The 17,411-nt window shown below is 56.9% G+C and overlaps 1 protein-coding gene across 1 annotated transcript in view; it reads left to right on the top strand.

Moving 5' to 3' along the window:
* LOC133350174 (low-density lipoprotein receptor-related protein 6-like) overlaps positions 1-16,513 on the top strand; it is a 68,635-nt gene extending 52,122 nt beyond the window's left edge. The window contains exons 11-25 of the mRNA XM_061564234.1: positions 769-995; positions 2,966-3,150; positions 3,647-3,792; positions 4,850-5,036; positions 5,393-5,595; positions 5,901-6,100; positions 6,372-6,562; positions 7,199-7,405; positions 7,630-7,755; positions 8,568-8,807; positions 9,910-10,020; positions 10,543-10,950; positions 11,299-11,438; positions 12,039-12,136; positions 12,580-16,513. Coding sequence (XP_061420218.1) covers positions 769-995; positions 2,966-3,150; positions 3,647-3,792; positions 4,850-5,036; positions 5,393-5,595; positions 5,901-6,100; positions 6,372-6,562; positions 7,199-7,405; positions 7,630-7,755; positions 8,568-8,807; positions 9,910-10,020; positions 10,543-10,950; positions 11,299-11,438; positions 12,039-12,136; positions 12,580-12,859 — 2,949 coding nt within the window. The 3' untranslated portion in view covers positions 12,860-16,513. The remainder of the gene's footprint in view (positions 1-768; positions 996-2,965; positions 3,151-3,646; positions 3,793-4,849; positions 5,037-5,392; positions 5,596-5,900; positions 6,101-6,371; positions 6,563-7,198; positions 7,406-7,629; positions 7,756-8,567; positions 8,808-9,909; positions 10,021-10,542; positions 10,951-11,298; positions 11,439-12,038; positions 12,137-12,579) is intronic.
* The last annotated feature ends 898 nt before the right edge of the window (positions 16,514-17,411 follow it).

Raw genomic sequence — 17,411 nt, 5'->3', positions numbered from 1 at the left:
GGAGGAGGAAGAGAGGGGGGGGGGGTGCCCAAATGATCGAGATGTTAACTCCCCTCGCCTGGTATGCAGGAGGTCGTGGCTTTGATCCCGACCCTGATGCTTGAATAATTTGGAGTTTGCGTGGCACTCTCTCCCTGTGGTCCTGTGGATCTTTCTCCGGGTCCTCTGGTTTTCCCTCCACTTTTCTAAACGTGCATTTAGAGTATTTGGCTGCTATAAATTTCCACTCGATAAGCCACTTCGTTGAGCTATCGTTTGTGGCCAGAAGAAGAGCTGTATAGCTTAGTGGGCCTTACCTGGCAAAATATAAACATTGTTTAGTTTAGTTTTAGAGTAGGGGACAGGAGGGGGGGGGGTGGGTGTGGTGGCTCCGTTGTCGATGGGGTCTGCAAGTTCACATTGTTCCATCGATCAAAATGTTATTGGACACGACCAAGCCACGGCCACACGGTGTCGCAAATGGTTTTAACGTAAGTGTGGAATAGTAGGCCAAATACCTGCTCCTGGAGCTTTCCACAGTAGAAGCCCTCGCGCGAGCAACGCCACGAGCAAGGAATTTCAGGGCTGCGCCTTTTACCGCTTCACCCGAACTCAATAATTCACGCAGCTGAAGTTAAAAACGATGTTTTTGGTTGGAAACTTCTTCTTCTGAATCCCACCCTGTCCATCCACGCCACGCATCCCTCCGCCATCCGCCCCTTCCCGTGCTGCCCGTGCCTCCACCGTAACCCCCCTCTCTCGCGCTCTCTCTCCCCGTCGCCGCGCCAGATGATCAGCCGAGCGTACATGAACGGCAGCTCGCTGGAGCACGTGGTGGAGTTTGGGCTGGACTCGCCCGAGGGCCTCGCCGTCGACTGGCTGGGCCGCAACCTCTACTGGGCCGACACGGGCACCAACCGCATCGAGGTGGCGCGCCTCGACGGCTCGCACCGCCAGGTGCTCGTGTGGAAGGACCTGGACAACCCGCGCGCCCTCGTCGTGGACCCCGAGGAAGGGTGAGGTTTGCACGCGGCTCGCCCACACTGCTCACCCACACGCAGCTCGCCCACACTGCTCGCCCACACGCAGCTCGCCCACACTGCTCACTCACACGGCTCACTCACACAGCTCACCCACACGCGGCTCGCCCACACGGCTCGCCCACATGGCTTGCTACACGGTTCACCCATGCAGCTCACCCACACGGCTCACCCACACGGCTCACTCACACAGCTCACCCACACAGCTCACCCACACAGCTCACTCACACGGCTCACTCACACAGTTCACCCACACAGCTCACCCACACTGCTCGCCCGCATGGCTCACCCACACAGCTCACACACACGGCTCACTCACACAGCTCACTCACACGGCTCACCCACACAGCTCACTCACACGGCTCACCCACACGGCTCACACACACGGCTCACTTACACGGCTCACTTACACGGCTCACTCACACGGCTCACTCACACGGCTCACTCACACGGCTCACACACACGGCTCACTTACACGGCTCACTCACACGGCTCACCCACACAGCTCACTCACACAGCTCACTCACACAGCTCACTCACACAGCTCACTTACACGGCTCACTCACACGGCTCACACACACGGCTCACTTACACGGCTCACTCACACGGCTCATTCACACGGCTCACCCACACGGCTCACTCACACAGCTCACTCACACGGCTCACCCACACGGCTCACTCACACGGCTCACTCACACGGCTCACTCACACGGCTCACACATACGGCTCACTCACACGGCTCACTCACACAGCTCACTCACACAGCTCGCCCACACGGCTCACCCACACGGCTCACTCACATGGCTCACTCACACGGCTCACTCACACAGCTCACCCACACAGCTCACTCACACACAGCTCACACGCACGGCTCACTCGCACAGCTCACCCACACGGCTCACCAAAAAAGCTCACTCGCACAGCTCACCCACACAGCTCACCCACACAGCTCACCCACACAGCTCACCCACACAGCTCACTCACACAGCTCACCCACACAGCTCACCCACACAGCTCACCCACACAGCTCACTCACACAGCTCGCCCACACAGCTCGCCCACACAGCTCGCCCACACGGCTCGCCCACACGGCTTACACACACAGCTCACTCCCACGGCTCACTCACACAGCTCAGCACACTGCTCCCTACATAGTTCACCGCACGGAATCATCTTTAAACAAACCTCCACTACCAGCAGTGGGTTAACAGGTGGCTATAAGGTATGAGTTACTATGTACGTAGGATGACTGTTAAGGATAATGCGACGACAAATGTTAGTGTTGGATTTCGTGTCAAAATGTAGCTGTTATAAAAACCTTAACTTTAAGACGTAGCTTTAGAGTTAAGGTTATTGTTTTGCCTGTGGCAAAGATCGGTTTATAGTATGGAGGCGCGAGGGGCACTGCGAAAGTTAGACACTCCGCTTTGGCTTTGATAAATCTTATCGGCCGGCATTGCGAGTGTAAGTTACAGCGAGCGTTACGACCGTGGGCTCGTGCGAAGGTTTAATGCCGGCATAAAAAAACACAAGCGCATCCCACCCCCCTCCCCCCGCTGTAAATCATAACACCGTTAAATCCTCCCTTCGCAAATGTGTGGGTGTGTGTGTGCGTGTGTGCGTGTGTGCGCATGCGTAAACATTAACGGTGGCGCAGCGGGTAGCGCACTGCACTATGAACTCGATGACCCGAGTTCGATTCTCACTCACGACCACTACCAACATCATTGACGATTATGTGAACCGGTTCTGGGCATTCCCTAGCTTGGTCGACTCGGCTTCAAATGAGTAGTAAACATCGCCACTGGGGAAACACAGGCGGTCCGGCGTGGTCCTGGCCAACCACCCCCGTCGTGTACCGTGCCGGCCTGCCTAGGCAATGCTCGCTTAGCAGCAGTCTGCCGAGCCTATAAGGTGCGTTTGGGATCTTCTTTGTCTTTGTGAAGATTCATGTACTGGACGGAGTGGGGCGGCAGCCCGCGCATCGAGCGGGCGGGCATGGACGGCTCGGTGCGCGTCACGCTGCTGGGCAACATGGGGCGCGCCAACGGCCTCACCATCGACTACGCCGAGCGGCGCCTCTACTGGGCTGACCTCGACACCAACCTCATCGAGTCGTCCAACATGCTCGGTGGGTGCTGCTCCCCCCTGCCACCCACCCACCCCACCGCTTCGCGTCGTGCCCTGCCTGTACCTTGCGTGGCGGTTGCGTGACCTCCAACGGTGACTCTTTGTCGCCGCTCGACGTTGTGGAGGTTTGCGGTTCAAATCCAGCGGCCGCCCGCCGGTCATTACTGTTTTTTTCAAAACGACCCGGCCACAAATGATATCTCAACTAAGTGGCTTATCATCATCACGTGGACATTTATAGCAGCAGCCAAATACTGTAAACGCGTGGGTGTTGATTCTAAATGGGGAGGTAAAAACCGGAGGACCCGGAGATAAAATCAGGCCACCACTGGGAGAGCGACACGCAAACTCGAAATACGCAGCAGGTGTCCGTGTCGGGATCGAACCCACAACCTCCTGTCTACCCGGCGAGGTAGTTAACATCTCGCCACAACGCGCCGCCGACCCCCCCCACCCCTCGGAGTTTCGAGTTTAACGCCGCGTGCCGTCGCTCGCAGGCACGGGCCGCGAGGTGATCGCCCAGGACCTGCCGCACCCCTTTGGGCTCACCCAGTACCGCGACCACATCTACTGGACGGACTGGAGCCGGCGCAGCATCGAGCGCGCCGACAAGGCCAGCGGAGGCAACCGCACGCTCATACAGGTGAGCTCACCTCGTGTAGTAGTCGTAGTAGTAATAATCGTAACAATAATGACCGTCGTCGTCAAGCGAATTGTAACAATGGGTTTGTTTCTGATGGAGCCGCCCTCCAGCGCTTTCCTTTGCGTCGCGTCTCGTGTCAAACAGTCGAAGGGGGGCACTCCGAGTGGCAGCTGCCCCTATGTGGGCACGATGTGACTGATGCCCACGTGGGCATTAGTCTCCCAGTAGGTGGGGGGGGAGGGTGGTGGAGGGGGCGATGATTTCTACTGTGCGTCATCCTAATTGATTTGAGTGACGTAGGCGAGTTCGTGTAACTGCACGCCCTCGTGCAGGTCACTCCCTCGGGGAGTGAATGTCACTGGACGCTTACACACGAGGTCACCGGACCACCGCTGCCGGCCACGTGACGGTAGCCTGCTGCAATCCAGAACCTTGGGAGGGGGGAGGGGTTGGCAGATCGATCGCGCAAGTTTGTGAAACTCCCTGCGTACCCGCGGGCGGTGAGATCGCCATCTCCTGGCTTGCTCGAGTATGGCAATACAGCGAGTTGGTTATATTCCATCTGCACCCCTTCCTCACCTCCCACCTTGCGTAGGTTTCCTCCGGCTATTCCGGTGCCCTCAAAGGCAAAGGTCCCCCGTGTATAGCCTTGGCAAACTGTTTGGGACCAATTCGCTCTGAGCGAGCATTCGTAGGCGCTCAACTGCATGCCTATGGGTACAGGCCAGTTCACTCTCATGTCGGGGAGTTCGCGTAACCGCACTCTGCAGTACAGGAGGACCCGGAGAAAAATCCACGTGACCACGTGGAGAATAAACTCCAAAAATACAACAGGCGTCGGTGTCGGGATCGAACCCACGTCCTGGGAACCAGGCGAGGGGGTTAATATTTCGGCAACGTGCGAATTAGTCGGCGCTGTTTCTTCAATCAACCTGACTGCCGTGACCACCCATTTAGTCGATCGTTCATTCACCCGCTGACGCTGCGACCTCTTCTTACTCTCTCCTCTTCCCCCCCTCCTCCTTCTCTTCTCTCCTCTCTTCCCCCCACCCCACAGGAGCAGCTGGACTTCGTGATGGACATCCTGGTGTTCCACTCGTCTAGGCAGGGCGGCTCGAACTCATGCGCGGAGGACAGCGGCGGCGCGGGCTGCTCGCACCTCTGCCTGGCGCGCCCGGGCGGGTACACGTGCGCGTGTTCCGCCCACTACACCCTGAAGCCGTCCGACAACCGCACTTGCGTTCGTGAGTCCCGCACGAACACACGCACAGACACGCACGTGCGACGGCAACAACCGCCGTTCGCCACTCAGTAGCGGCGGCGTCACCACAGAGCCTGTGCCACACTAGGTGTGTGCACTTTGAGGCCATGTGAAGTGTCTAAGGCCCCGTTGGCAGGAGGTCACGGGACAGACCCAGGTGCCATGGGTTTGACTGACAGACGACTGGCAGATTCGCCACACACAGAGACAAACGTCCCACAGAAAAGAGTGGCACGTATATCCATCGCTGCGCTCTCGCCAAAGTCCATCGGTGTCTCCCTCTGACTTTCTCACCGCTCCCCCACCCCACCCGCTCGCCCGTCTTTCTCGCCCGCCCAGCCCCGAGCTCGTTCCTGCTGTTCAGCCAGCGCAGCAGCGTGAGCCGCATGGTGCTGGACGAGCAGCAGAGCCCCGACATGGTGCTGCCCATCCACCCGATGCGCAGCGTCCGCGCCCTCGCCTACGACCCCCTCGACCACCTCCTCTACTGGGTCGACTCGCGGCAGAACGCCATCCGACGGGCGCGCGAGGACGGAACGCAGGTAGGGACGAAGCGGGCGGAACAGCGAGGGTGGAATGACCCGGGCACTATGAAGCTCTTTCACAGATGTCCAGTAGGGGCGGGTCAGCAAGTTACAACAACAACAAACAATCTGAAAAAACGACGATAGCAGTGCAAAATCGAGAAACGGTAAACGGTGTGAAAACAAAAATTGTATACAAGTCCAAATCTCATGAGTACATACTCGCCTGCCAATTTTTCAACGGTTCGAATCCGCTTTGAATTGTCACGTGGCTACGTTTGATTCCGTAACAATTGTAACGCTTCCCCGATTTGCCACCACAGGTGCTGTCTCTGCTGTCGAGCCCCAGTGCGGAGCTTCAGCCGTACGACCTGAGCCTGGACATGTTCGGCCGCCTGCTCTACTGGACGTGCGAGGCCACCAACGTCATCAACGTGACGCGCCTCGACGGCCGCCCGCTGGGCGTTGTGCTCAGGGGCCCCAATGATCGGCCCCGCGCCATCGTCGTCAACCCCGAGAGGGGGTGAGACATCATCATCATCATCGTCACCACCATCTTCACTGGCATCATCACTTGCATCATCACTGGCAATCATCATCGTTATCACTGGCATCAGCGTCACACTGAGCGTGTCATTTAGGGGGCGCGCTACCGAACAATTCATGACTGTACAAAAAAAAATTGTCTTCTCATTTGTCGTCCCATCAATCGACTCAGTCGTCCGAGCTCTGACCTTCTCCCTCCGTCCCTCGTTCCTTCTCTCACTCGCTCGCTCCCCCCTCCGGCACGCCAGCTACATGTACTTCACGAACATGCAGGACCGCCTGCCGCGCATCGAGCGCGCGTCGCTGGACGGCACGGAGCGCGAGGTGCTCTTCTCCACGGGCCTGGGCCGCCCCGTCGCCCTCGCCATCGACAACAAACTGGGGCGCCTCTTCTGGGCCGACTCGGAGCTCAAGCGCATCGAGAGCAGCGACCTGTCCGGTGAGTCTCTCCCCCCTGACTGGTTCCTGTCAATTGTGAACAGAGCCATAGCTGTAGATTCCCAGGACATTGAATTTAATTTTATTGAATATTCATCAACGTTGGAAATCAATATCTCAATTATTCGTTGCATCCGAGGATTAATTTCAGCCGGATCTGTCCGGGCCGGCGACCTGATCAATACGTACACACTCCCGTCACACCACATCTGGTGAACCTCTCGCTACGGCTGTGTGGCCATAGCGAGAGGTACACGAGATGGGGGTACATTAGCCCACAGGGCTGTGCATAGCGTGTCGTGGGGCCCGGGGCAAATCTCAAATCCCACGTGGGCTCCCTTCGACACCTTCAAACTAAACCGGAAGTGTTGCATCTGATACGGTGACGTCGAAGCACGTGGGGGCCCCCCAAAGTCCGGGGCCCGGGGCTGCCGCCCCGATTTGCCGCGTACCCTAAGGACGGCTCTGCTTACCGCCTTACACCAGTCTACCAAGCAACGGTGGCAAATAATCAGTGACAAACGCATCCCCCCGATCGCCTCCCTAGCCGTAGAACCGTATCGCCTGTTGTACCAAGCGCGCCCCGCCGTGCGTTCGGCTAATGTCGTCGCCACCGACTGACCGTTGCGTTCCACAGGGGCCAACCGGCAACTGCTGCAGGACAGCCTGCTGCAGCCGCTGGGACTCACGGTGCTGGGCCAGTACCTGTACTGGATCGACAGGCAGCCTCAGCTCATCGAGCGCGCCGAGAAACTGAGCAGCGCCGGGAGGACCAAGATCCTGGCACGAGTATCGCACCTGACGGCTCTGCACGCCGCGCAGGAGCTGGACCCTGCCGCATACCGTACGAGCAAGCGGCACACGCAAGTGCCACGCGGCACACGCTAGCGCCACGCGGCACACGATACACGCTTTACACCGCACGGAACACCACACACGGTTGGCACCGCACGCCTCATGGACCGCGTCGCACGGTGAGCGTCACACGGGCAAATTTGCCGTGCTCCATCCAGCGAGGCAGGAATTCAGCCGATCACCGTGCGTGTGCGTGCGCGTGCGTGAATGCAGGGAGCCACCCGTGTGTACAGGACAACGGAGGCTGCTCGCACTTGTGCATCGTGAAGGGTGACGGCACAACGCGCTGCTCCTGCCCCGTGCACCTGGTGCTGCAGCAGGACGAGTTAACCTGCGGAGGTGAGACGCACGCAAGCAAGCACATGCACGCGCACGCACGCAAGCACACGTGTGCACACATGTGCACGCATGTGCACGCACAGACGAAGATTGGGGCAAGCGTTGTCGACAAGCACTTATTTAGGCCGGCACGGCACGCGAGAAGGCGACGGTGTGGCCAAAGCTCACGCCCGTCCGCATTTGTCAAGTCAACCTAGGGAGGGGCAGCTTCAGATATTTGTTTCCGATGTTGACCACGAGCAGGAATCGAAGGAGGTTCATACGGTTTGGCGCGCAGTTGTGTGTATTGCTATGTACGGTGTGATAGAAGTTCAACGTATATTTATATAAAACAAGAAAGACAAATTATTGCTCTTATTGATAGCCTGAATTGTTGGCAATTGTCATAGGCCTCCTTGGGCCTTCAAGCATTAGAACTAAGGCATTAGAACCAAAACGCTGGAACTCGGAGCATAGGAGCAGGACGGAGGAACTCTGAACGCATTGAAGAACCAGGCAGGAACCTTGAAAATGTTACATCGTTGATTAAAAGTCTAAACGTTATTGTGTTCTCCTCCACCACTTTTCCCCTCCCATGACCATCCTTACAACCACCACTACAATCACCACCACCAAATCCTCCGCCACTACAACCATGACCATCCCTAACAACCATTACCACTACAACCACCACCATTAAAACTATCATCACCACTACAACAACAACCACCACCACTAAAATCACAATCACCACGACAATCACCACATTCGTCACCACTACAACCATGACCATCCCCAACAACCATCGCGACCACCACGTCGACCGCCGCCAGAGCCGCCCACGTGCTCGCCGGACCAGTTTGCGTGCCTGAGCGGCGAGATCGACTGCATCCCGCTGGCGTGGCGCTGCGACGGCTACGCCGAGTGCTCGGACAAGAGCGACGAGAGCGATTGCCCCGTGTGCCACCCGGACGCCGAATTCCAGTGCCGCAGCGGGCAGTGCGTGGACGCCGCGCTGCGCTGCAACAAGGAGAAGGATTGCCAGGACACGTCCGACGAGGAGGACTGCACCGGTGAGTCCGCCCCGAGAGACGCTGGGGGGAGGGGGGGGGTGTGGTGGGCGGCACCGTGAAAGTCACCCCGATCTGAACGTCTAAAAAATAAAAATAAATATTACATTTGGCGCGAGGATAAGAGATAAGAGTCGTTGGACTCTGTGTGTGCCCTCTTCTGGATAAATGAGTCAATTTACAATAACATCTGATTTCAGGTGGGGCCCATCCCAGGTTACTTTTTAAACTATTTTTTATTTTACCAGGTACGGCCTGTCCTTGCCCCCACTTGCAGTCACCACCATGTCTCTGACTTACCCTGCGTTCTCCAATTCGTGTTTATTTTGTAAATCATCTTTACTGAGTACGGAGTCCCCGAAGGCCAACAATGCCGGGCAGCCGGCAACAAGCAGCACTTGTGAAGGGATAGTAGATGACTATTAGCTAGGTGTGGACGGACGTGAAGACACAACGTGTTGTGCATTTATAGAGGACTTGCACGAACGGAAGGGCGGTCGGACACACGCGTGAGCATTACATGGATGAGCAAACACGGCTCCCTATTGGCTGAAGGAGCGCACCCACGAATGAGCTCGCCCGCCGTCGGCGGAGGGAGACGATTGACGTCAGACGTGCCTGCCGACGCGGGAGGTGAGAGGTCGGAAGGCGCGCGCAGCAAATGGGGAGACGTGAAGAGGCGTGCCGAGGGTCGGCAGCAGAGAAGTGATTGGGTGGAGAGAAAATGCAGGGAAAGAGCGGGGAGGAGAGGGGGCTCGGGGGCATTAGTTGGTGGAAGTTGAAGTGAACGCACGCTGCAGAAGATAACAAAGCTTCTCGCACATTTTCAACTCGACCGACGTGATGGAGCCGTTGTACAACTCCAATCCTTTTGTCGGTCCGTTGCTGGACAAGGGGCCCCTCCCCCTACGCCATCATCCCACTTGTATTGTTTGAATGCATTGTTCACTCTGCGGCTCGCAACTTAACGCCATCGCTATTTAAATACGTCGGAGAACGAAGGCGCGCGTGTCGGTGAGCGTTGCGGATTTCATGCGTTTGCATAATTTTTCTTGCTTGTTGTGCGTGCGTGTGTCCGCGTCTGTGCGCTTGCGCGTGCACACAGACCCGTGTCTGGCGGACGAGTTCCGCTGCACCAGCGGGCAGTGCGTCAAGAAACTCCACCGCTGCGACGAAAACTACGACTGCAAGGACAGCTCGGATGAAGTCGGCTGCAGTAAGAACATTGCCTCTGCCCACAATGCCCGGCCAGCAGGTGGCTCCCAATTCTGCCCACAATGCCCGGCCTAGGTGGCTCAGCGGTAGAGCGGACCGTCATGAACCGGAGAGCACCGGTATTTTCTTCTAGGAAATATAAAGTAACAAATGAACCAAGTGATAATGGAGAAGTGCCCGTTCTATAATTTGGTGTTCTTTACAAATGTCCAGAGGGGGCGGGGGGGCGGGCACTTTCACCTGATAAGACATCATCAGTGCGAGAGCCGCCACACATTTCAAAGCATTGGGGGTTTGACAGCAGCACGATGACGATGATGGGCGGTGTTTTTACTCTTTGTGTATTGTTGGGGGCCGCGCAAAAGGCCACCCGGGGCTGCCAGTGAGCACTGGCAGCAATTGAACAATCTGGAACCGCGTATCCCCCCACTCCAGGTCGCCTCCAGTCGTCCGCTCGCCCTGACGCGTTACCTCCTCTCTCCCGACGCCCCCCCTCCCCCGCCGCCCGTACTTCACCCCTTAGCTCCCATCGGCCCTGACGGTGAGAAGTCCGGCGTCGCCGAGTACCCGGTGACGAGCATCGCGGGCGCCGTCATCGGCGTGACTCTGGCGCTCATCGTGCTGGCGGCGCTCTACTTCACGTGCCAGCGCGTCGTGTGCCCGCGCGTCAAGGCCGTCTCGGGCGGGATCCCGCAGCCCGAGTTCGTGCTCAGCTCCACCGCCGCCGCGGTCGTGGGCCAGTCCCTGGGCGCGCCGTCCGCCAACGCCTGCGTGGGCATCGGCGGCGGCCCTGGCGCCGGCGGTACCTGTATCGGTAACGGTGGAGTGGGGCAGAACGGGACGGGGATGACCAACGGAGGAGGAGTTCCCACGGGCCACGGAACCCTGGGATACCCGCCACCGCCACCGGCCATGCAGCCGGCGCTCGCAGGTGCCCGTCGGATCGCTCACTCACTCGCTTGTTCACCCATTCCGCTCGCTTACTCAACGTCGCCCTTTAAAGTTTTGCTCGACGTGGTGGGGAGCAATCGGCAGTGCAGCATCATCCATTGTTGCACCGTACTTCCTCTATACCCCCTGTGTCTATGCCACCGGCCTTCACCTACGCACGCTCACCAACGTCGTCCAGCCGTGGGATACCGTTGGGTGCCGGTCACGCACGTTTCACCGAAGTGCTTGGCGCGTTATCTCCGCCGCTGCCGCTCGCTCACACTTCTCTCTCTTTCTCTTACCCCTGTTACCCCTCCTCCCCATCCCCCCCGTCCTGGCCCCCCACAAGGAGTGGTGCGTGGCGGCAAGAGCTTGCTGAGTGCCGTGAGCCTCACCGGAGGGAGCAGCGGGCCCGGCATGTACGACCGCAACCACGTCACCGGCGCCTCCTCCAGCAGCACCAGCAGCAAGACGTCTTTCTACCCGATGGTGCGTGTCACGCGACGCACCCGCGACGCACCCGCGACGCACGCGTGACACACGTGTGATACACGTGTGACACACGGGCGATACACGTATGACACACGGGCGAGCTCCATGGCGTGCACACTGGGAACGCAACGCCATCATCGCGTGGCCCCCGGAAACCCGGCAGTTGTTATGATTAATTATCTCCGGCCCCTCCCGCACCAAGGCCTACCCTAAGGGCCCCTTGTTGTCGCTTTGAAATTATTCTTCGGTGGTCCTTGCTTGTCGCACTGGAAATAAAGATGAACGTTTTTTTCCATAGAAGAAGTTCAGAAGTTCCTTTCCCAAGTCAGTAATTCCGTTGAGCTCAGAAGCTTTTTTTTTCCAACTGCCAGCAGACAATGACCAATCGGCCATTCCTGGTTTATGCAAACGGAGTTTTTTGTAAAGTAAACACGCTTTGCTGTGTGCTCACCGGACAGCCATTTGGCAAGAAACGATCAACGTGCAAACAATAAAAAGTGTTAAAAACAACTTCTAGAAAGGTTACCGCTCATGCTCGCCGTGGTGTGTCCGTCGCTTGATGGCTTCCCTCACCGTGTGTCCGGCGCCTTCCTCCAGATCCTGAATCCGCCGCCGTCTCCCGCGACGGTGCGGTCCCAGTACACGACGGCCGAGTACCTCTACTCCAACAGCCCCTCCACCACGCGCTCGTACAGGTGAGGCCCGCCCGCCCGCTCGCTCGCCACTTATTCGCTCACTCACCTTGCCTCTTCAAAAGTGGCTCGCTTCTTTGCTCAGTTCGATCACTCGCTCGTTTACTCACCGACTCGCTCGCTTAAACGCTCACTCTCACCTACCCGCTCACTCTCACCTACCCGCTCTCTCGCTAACGCACTCGCTTGCTAATCGGAGGTGCGGTGGAAGGACAATAAGCTAAACACAAAAATGAGTTCTAGAGAAGTGAGTTTTCAATCCCATTTGGTTAGCATGGCCAATATCCGCACCACCGGCATATATTCGCTCGCAGTCCGTTTTTATCGCGCGTCACAGAGCGGCGCCACGGGGGGCAGCAGCAGCAGCAGCTTCCGTCCGCCACCACCGCCAACGACTCTCTCCGCTTTCTCCCTCCCCTCCCGCCCCTCTGCGCGCTCGCGTCCAGGCACTACCGGGGCCGCAACGTCGCCCCTCCGCCCACGCCGTACAGCACGGACGTGGGCGAGAGCGACTCTGCGCCCGAGCGCCGGCCGCTCACGCGGCCCAAGCGGCCGCGGCGGCCTCCCCCGCAGCACTTTGCTCCGCCGCCCACGCCGCACAGCCAGTACCTGTCGCCCGAGGAGGACAACAACGGCTACGAGGGCTGCCCGCCGTCGCCAGCGACGGAGCGCAGCTACTTCGAGCTCTACCCGCCGCCCCCGTCGCCCAACACGGACTCCTGCTGAGCGGGAGGGTCTGGGTTGGGGACGGGGACGGGGAGGGTGGACGGAACGGCTGCTGCGCGCGGGGACTGCCGAGTTGCTTCGAGGAGAAACGGCAACTGTCGTCGGTTGCCACGGGGCGCCGCTACCGCGAGCCGTTGCCAGACACGGGACTCCTGCTGAGCGGGAGGGTCTGGCTTGGAGTTTGGGGACGGGGAGGCGGGGGGTGGGGAGGGCGAGGTGGGGAGAGCGGCCGGCCCGGCTGTGCAGGACTGCGAGTGACAACCGGAGAAACGGGCGTTGGTTTGTCCTCTCTCCGTGTCGACCGGCGCTTTTTGAAAGCCGGCCGAACCTCGTTCTGTGCCTAGACGGTCGCTCCGTCCGTCCGTCCATGGAAGACTGTTGACGCGCTGTACCACGTGCTTTAATTTTATATAAAATGCAAAAATAATAGGAAAAAATGTAAAGAGAAAAGAATTAAGATGGGAGAGACGGGGATAGCGCCACCCCCACGTCGTGGACTCGTAGCGCCCGCGTCCCGCGGTTTGGTGGTGCTCGTATTTATCGTCGCGCTGTCACGAGGAACCAAAGCGGGCTCGTTGTGTGTTTTCCTTCAACTCCGAGATTCCTTGCGACCTTACCCCCACGTTCCCCCCCCCTGCGCAACAAACCCTCCCTGCCACCGGCACCGCACAGACGGTCGCTCTCCCCCGCGGTGAAAACCAAAGCCTTGGGGGACCCCGCTGCGAGACACCGGCGGCTCCCTGCGTTGACGGAATACAAGCGTGGCGATCGCAGGGTCCCCTCTGAACATCCCCCGCTCCCACGCCACTCGGTGCAGCTGACCGAGAGAAGCGTACGCGGAGAGGGCAGAACGATCACCCCCACCCTCCCGGTTCGTCACCAAAAGAGCCCCTTTTTTGTAACTTTGTTGTTTGCTTTTCATTTTTGGTGTTCACAACGCCCGCCCCGCCCAGCCCACCCAGCCCACCAAGCCCGTCCACCCCGCCCAGCCCGTCCGCCCTGCGTCGACCCGTAACTCTGCAGCAGCTCACAGCTCTGTGGGGGAACCACTGGGCCAGAACCGACGGTTTTAATGTTTTTCTCGGTTACGTGGTTCTGTTGGAACGCGATCGCCTGTGGCGGCGTGGCAACCACTACCGCAGCGCACGCCGGGGCACTGCCCGGCATCTGTGCCAGCGCCAGTTTTATCGTCAGGTCTGATCTAAAGTTCGAGGCCCCCCCCCACCACCCCCCTCGAAGCTCCCACGAGGGGAGGACGCAACGAGCTGTTGAAGGGTTTCAGAGGGTGGCCAATTGTTTTTTTTCCCCCCATCGTGGGCATTCACGTGAGCGTCGCACACTCGTACGCCGCTACACTTGCGTTCGCTGGTGGTTTGTTTTGTTTTAAAGAGGCGAGAGAGAGAGACCCCATCGTGTGCCACGTACCACGTTCTTCGGAGTTATGACGCACTGTTTTATCCGATATTTTAAATCAAAAGTTGGGTTGGGAGGTGCGTCTTGTAATCCGGCGTGTAACTTTATTGACAAGCGGGACACAACTTAGGCTGGGGGGGGGGGGGGCGTGATTCGTCTTAAGACTTTATCTCTCCCGGGGGAGAATTCGCGGTCACGGGCTGTTGGAAGTCGTCCATTCCCGTCGGTTGTTTTCGCCCCCGCGTGTTTTACGATCCCACACCGGGCGGGGATTAGTTTGTCACGGGCACGAGAATCGCTGTCGCGCCCCGCTCGGCGAATCGACGTCGCGTGCGGGCGCGTCTCAGGCTCCCGACTCTCTCCCCACCGCACCGCGTGTTGTGCGAGTCTCCCCCCGCGTGGTTTACCTGACTTGTAAGGACGAAGAGAAATGCTGTACAGTATTTTTATACATCTTTTGGGGGGGGGGGGGGGGAAGATCGTACGTTAATTTATATAATGGGGTCGGGGTTTATGTTTTCAATCTTCATACATAGTATTTTTATATATATATAATTCTACGGTACACTACTTAATTGTAATAGAGGGAACGTGCCCAAGTTGTGAATGAAGTTAAGACGCATTGAATGCCGGGCCGTAGGGGTGGGGGGGGGGTTAAGGAGTTTAATTGGACTCCCGTCGTGTCAGCGGTTTATTTTCGTAACAAACATGAAATGAACAGTCTGTGACTCACTGTTGCATCGTTTTCGTCGTGCTATTTTACAAAAGAAGTAAGTTATTGGTTACCATCCACCAGGGTTTAAGGGTCACCTGTATAAAACAACAAAAAATTAATTACCATGTTGTCTGATGACCGTGACTGCCCAACCTACTGACCCGTGCCTTGAACTGACCTCCCTTGACCTCCCTGACCCCCTCAACAGCTCCATGGAACTTCCCAGTGTGACGATGACCTATCACCCTGTGATACTTGGGGCCGGGTTCGTGTGTTGCTCTTCCCTTTTCGCTTTTTGGTCGAACATATTTTTTTGCCCGATAAGCGTCTCCAACTTTCGACGTGGTCAAGAGAGTCACCACCGTGGCTGTTGTAGCCATCGATTCCGCATCACCTGGGGGCCACCGTTCTCCCTTCACGCCACGCCACGCTTGTTGTTGTGTTTCGTTTGTTGTCCTACCACCGCACCTCTGATTTACTACGGTTGGCTACGTCCAGTGCGAAAGAAGTTCAACATACGCGCGTGCGTGCATGCGGTCGCGATGAAGTTAATGGGCGGGCTTCAGGAAACTTGCATCCCCGTCACCACCACATGGCTCTCGGGCTACCCCTTGTCACACAACAACAACCGCCGTTCACCACTAAGTGGCGGTGACGTCACCACGACGCTTGTGCCAGGCCATGTGCACCTTGAGGTCACACGCGCGCACACACAGTCGACGGCGTTCGACCAAGAACCGCTCTCGCAAGTCTCATCATCTCCGCCGCCAGCGTGGCCACTCGTGGTCTACACCCCGTGCCACCGACCGCTCCGTGGTGCCACCCTCGCGTCCGTCTCAGCAGGCTGCCCTTCCTTGCCCCCATCGCGCACGCGTTGCAAGCCACCATCGCGACATACTTCCTCTCGATCGTCGTCACCGCCGCTTGAAAACGGTCCACGTTGCTTATCGCATTCCGTGACATTTCTGACATCCTCCCCCCCTCCAGAAAAAAACAACAGGCTTGTATAATAATTATTTGTTAAAGTGTAGCACCCTTGAGCCGTAGAGCAAACGAAGGACACTACTCCACATGCACCACTCGTCTCAACACTACAGGTGACGTCTACTCGTCAACGAAAAGCAGTTAATGTGGCATTATTTTGTTTTCCTCCAGCCGTTTCATCAACACGTAAATGTAATTCTTGTTGCCTCGGCCTTCTTGAATAGGAACGGATGAGATCGATGTTCAGGTTGGAAAGCCACGTGGCGGCTTTCACGCGAGGCAGAATGACTTTCTGGTGCTGCTGCTGCGTTGAAATTTCCGAATTTCGCATGGGGGGGGGGAGTTTGTAAAAACGCGCTCTGCGGGTTTTTTTTTTGTCGGGTGATGATCGAACCTGGCCCCAAGACCTATTTACCCCCCCCCCCCCATCCATCGCGTCTTCATTCTGTAATTGTAACTATGTAAATTAGTCTCTGTACAGTATTGTGTAACTCAACCTTGTAAAGAAATGAATGATTTTTATAAAGAAAGTTTTAATGAAACCTCTGGCTTTGCATCTGTTGATTGGGCGACGGCCTCGCTGTGCGGTTGACACGGGCCCTGGTGAATGACGGGAAATAATCATTGGGTATTCTAATATTGGCAAGTTCTTGCCAAATGCGATTGGCAACGCTGAGTGGGGAAAACGAGCTTCCTAGCTCATTGCTTTCCTCCTGTATAAAGAAATATTCTGATCCATAATATAGCTTTTTTTTGGGTTAGATCGCGTAAATATAAATGTGCCATTAAACCCTCCACCACCCGACACGGCCAATTCGTAAGGTTCGTCACGTGAGTTGAACATGCCAATTCGTTGCTAGTACAGCACACCGGTTTGTTGGGGAGTAATCCCACAACATGTACAATTTGTGCACGACGTTTCGCCAGTAATTACAACCGGCATCATCAGGTGACAGCAAGATTTGTGGAGAAATCCTCCTGTTTCGTTTCTTCGAGCGATAGATGTGATGTCACTTGTGAGCCCTTCTTGTGTGAAGGCCAGGGGGGGGAGGGGGGTTAATGAATACATATAAATTACAATGGGCGATATTCTGACAATGGATTACACCATTGAGATTCGGTTCATACTCTTTAGTTTTTTCGGTAAAGTCACGTAGGTAAAAAATGAAATAAAAATTTTTAATAAAAAATCACGACGTTTCGGAGGCAACACAAGTCTCCGTCATCAGGTGACTTTACTGAAAAAACCAAGAGTATGAATCCTTGCAGTCACGAAAACTTCAAATCTAGAATTGAGACTCGGTTGTTTTCGCGGACCGCGCAGTGAAAGCGCCAACAACCCGCACTCTGATAATTGGTTCTTTACCCTTCTATCTGGCAACAAAACTGACACCTTTTTACAAGGAGTCATGTTTGCATAGACCGCAATACCTGCAGTCA

Source organism: Lethenteron reissneri, chromosome 33 (genome assembly GCF_015708825.2).
Source record: "Lethenteron reissneri isolate LAM-NWPU_2019-01 chromosome 33, ASM1570882v1, whole genome shotgun sequence".
NCBI lineage: Eukaryota > Metazoa > Chordata > Hyperoartia > Petromyzontiformes > Petromyzontidae > Lethenteron > Lethenteron reissneri.
This window is presented reverse-complemented; position numbering and strand designations above follow the sequence as displayed.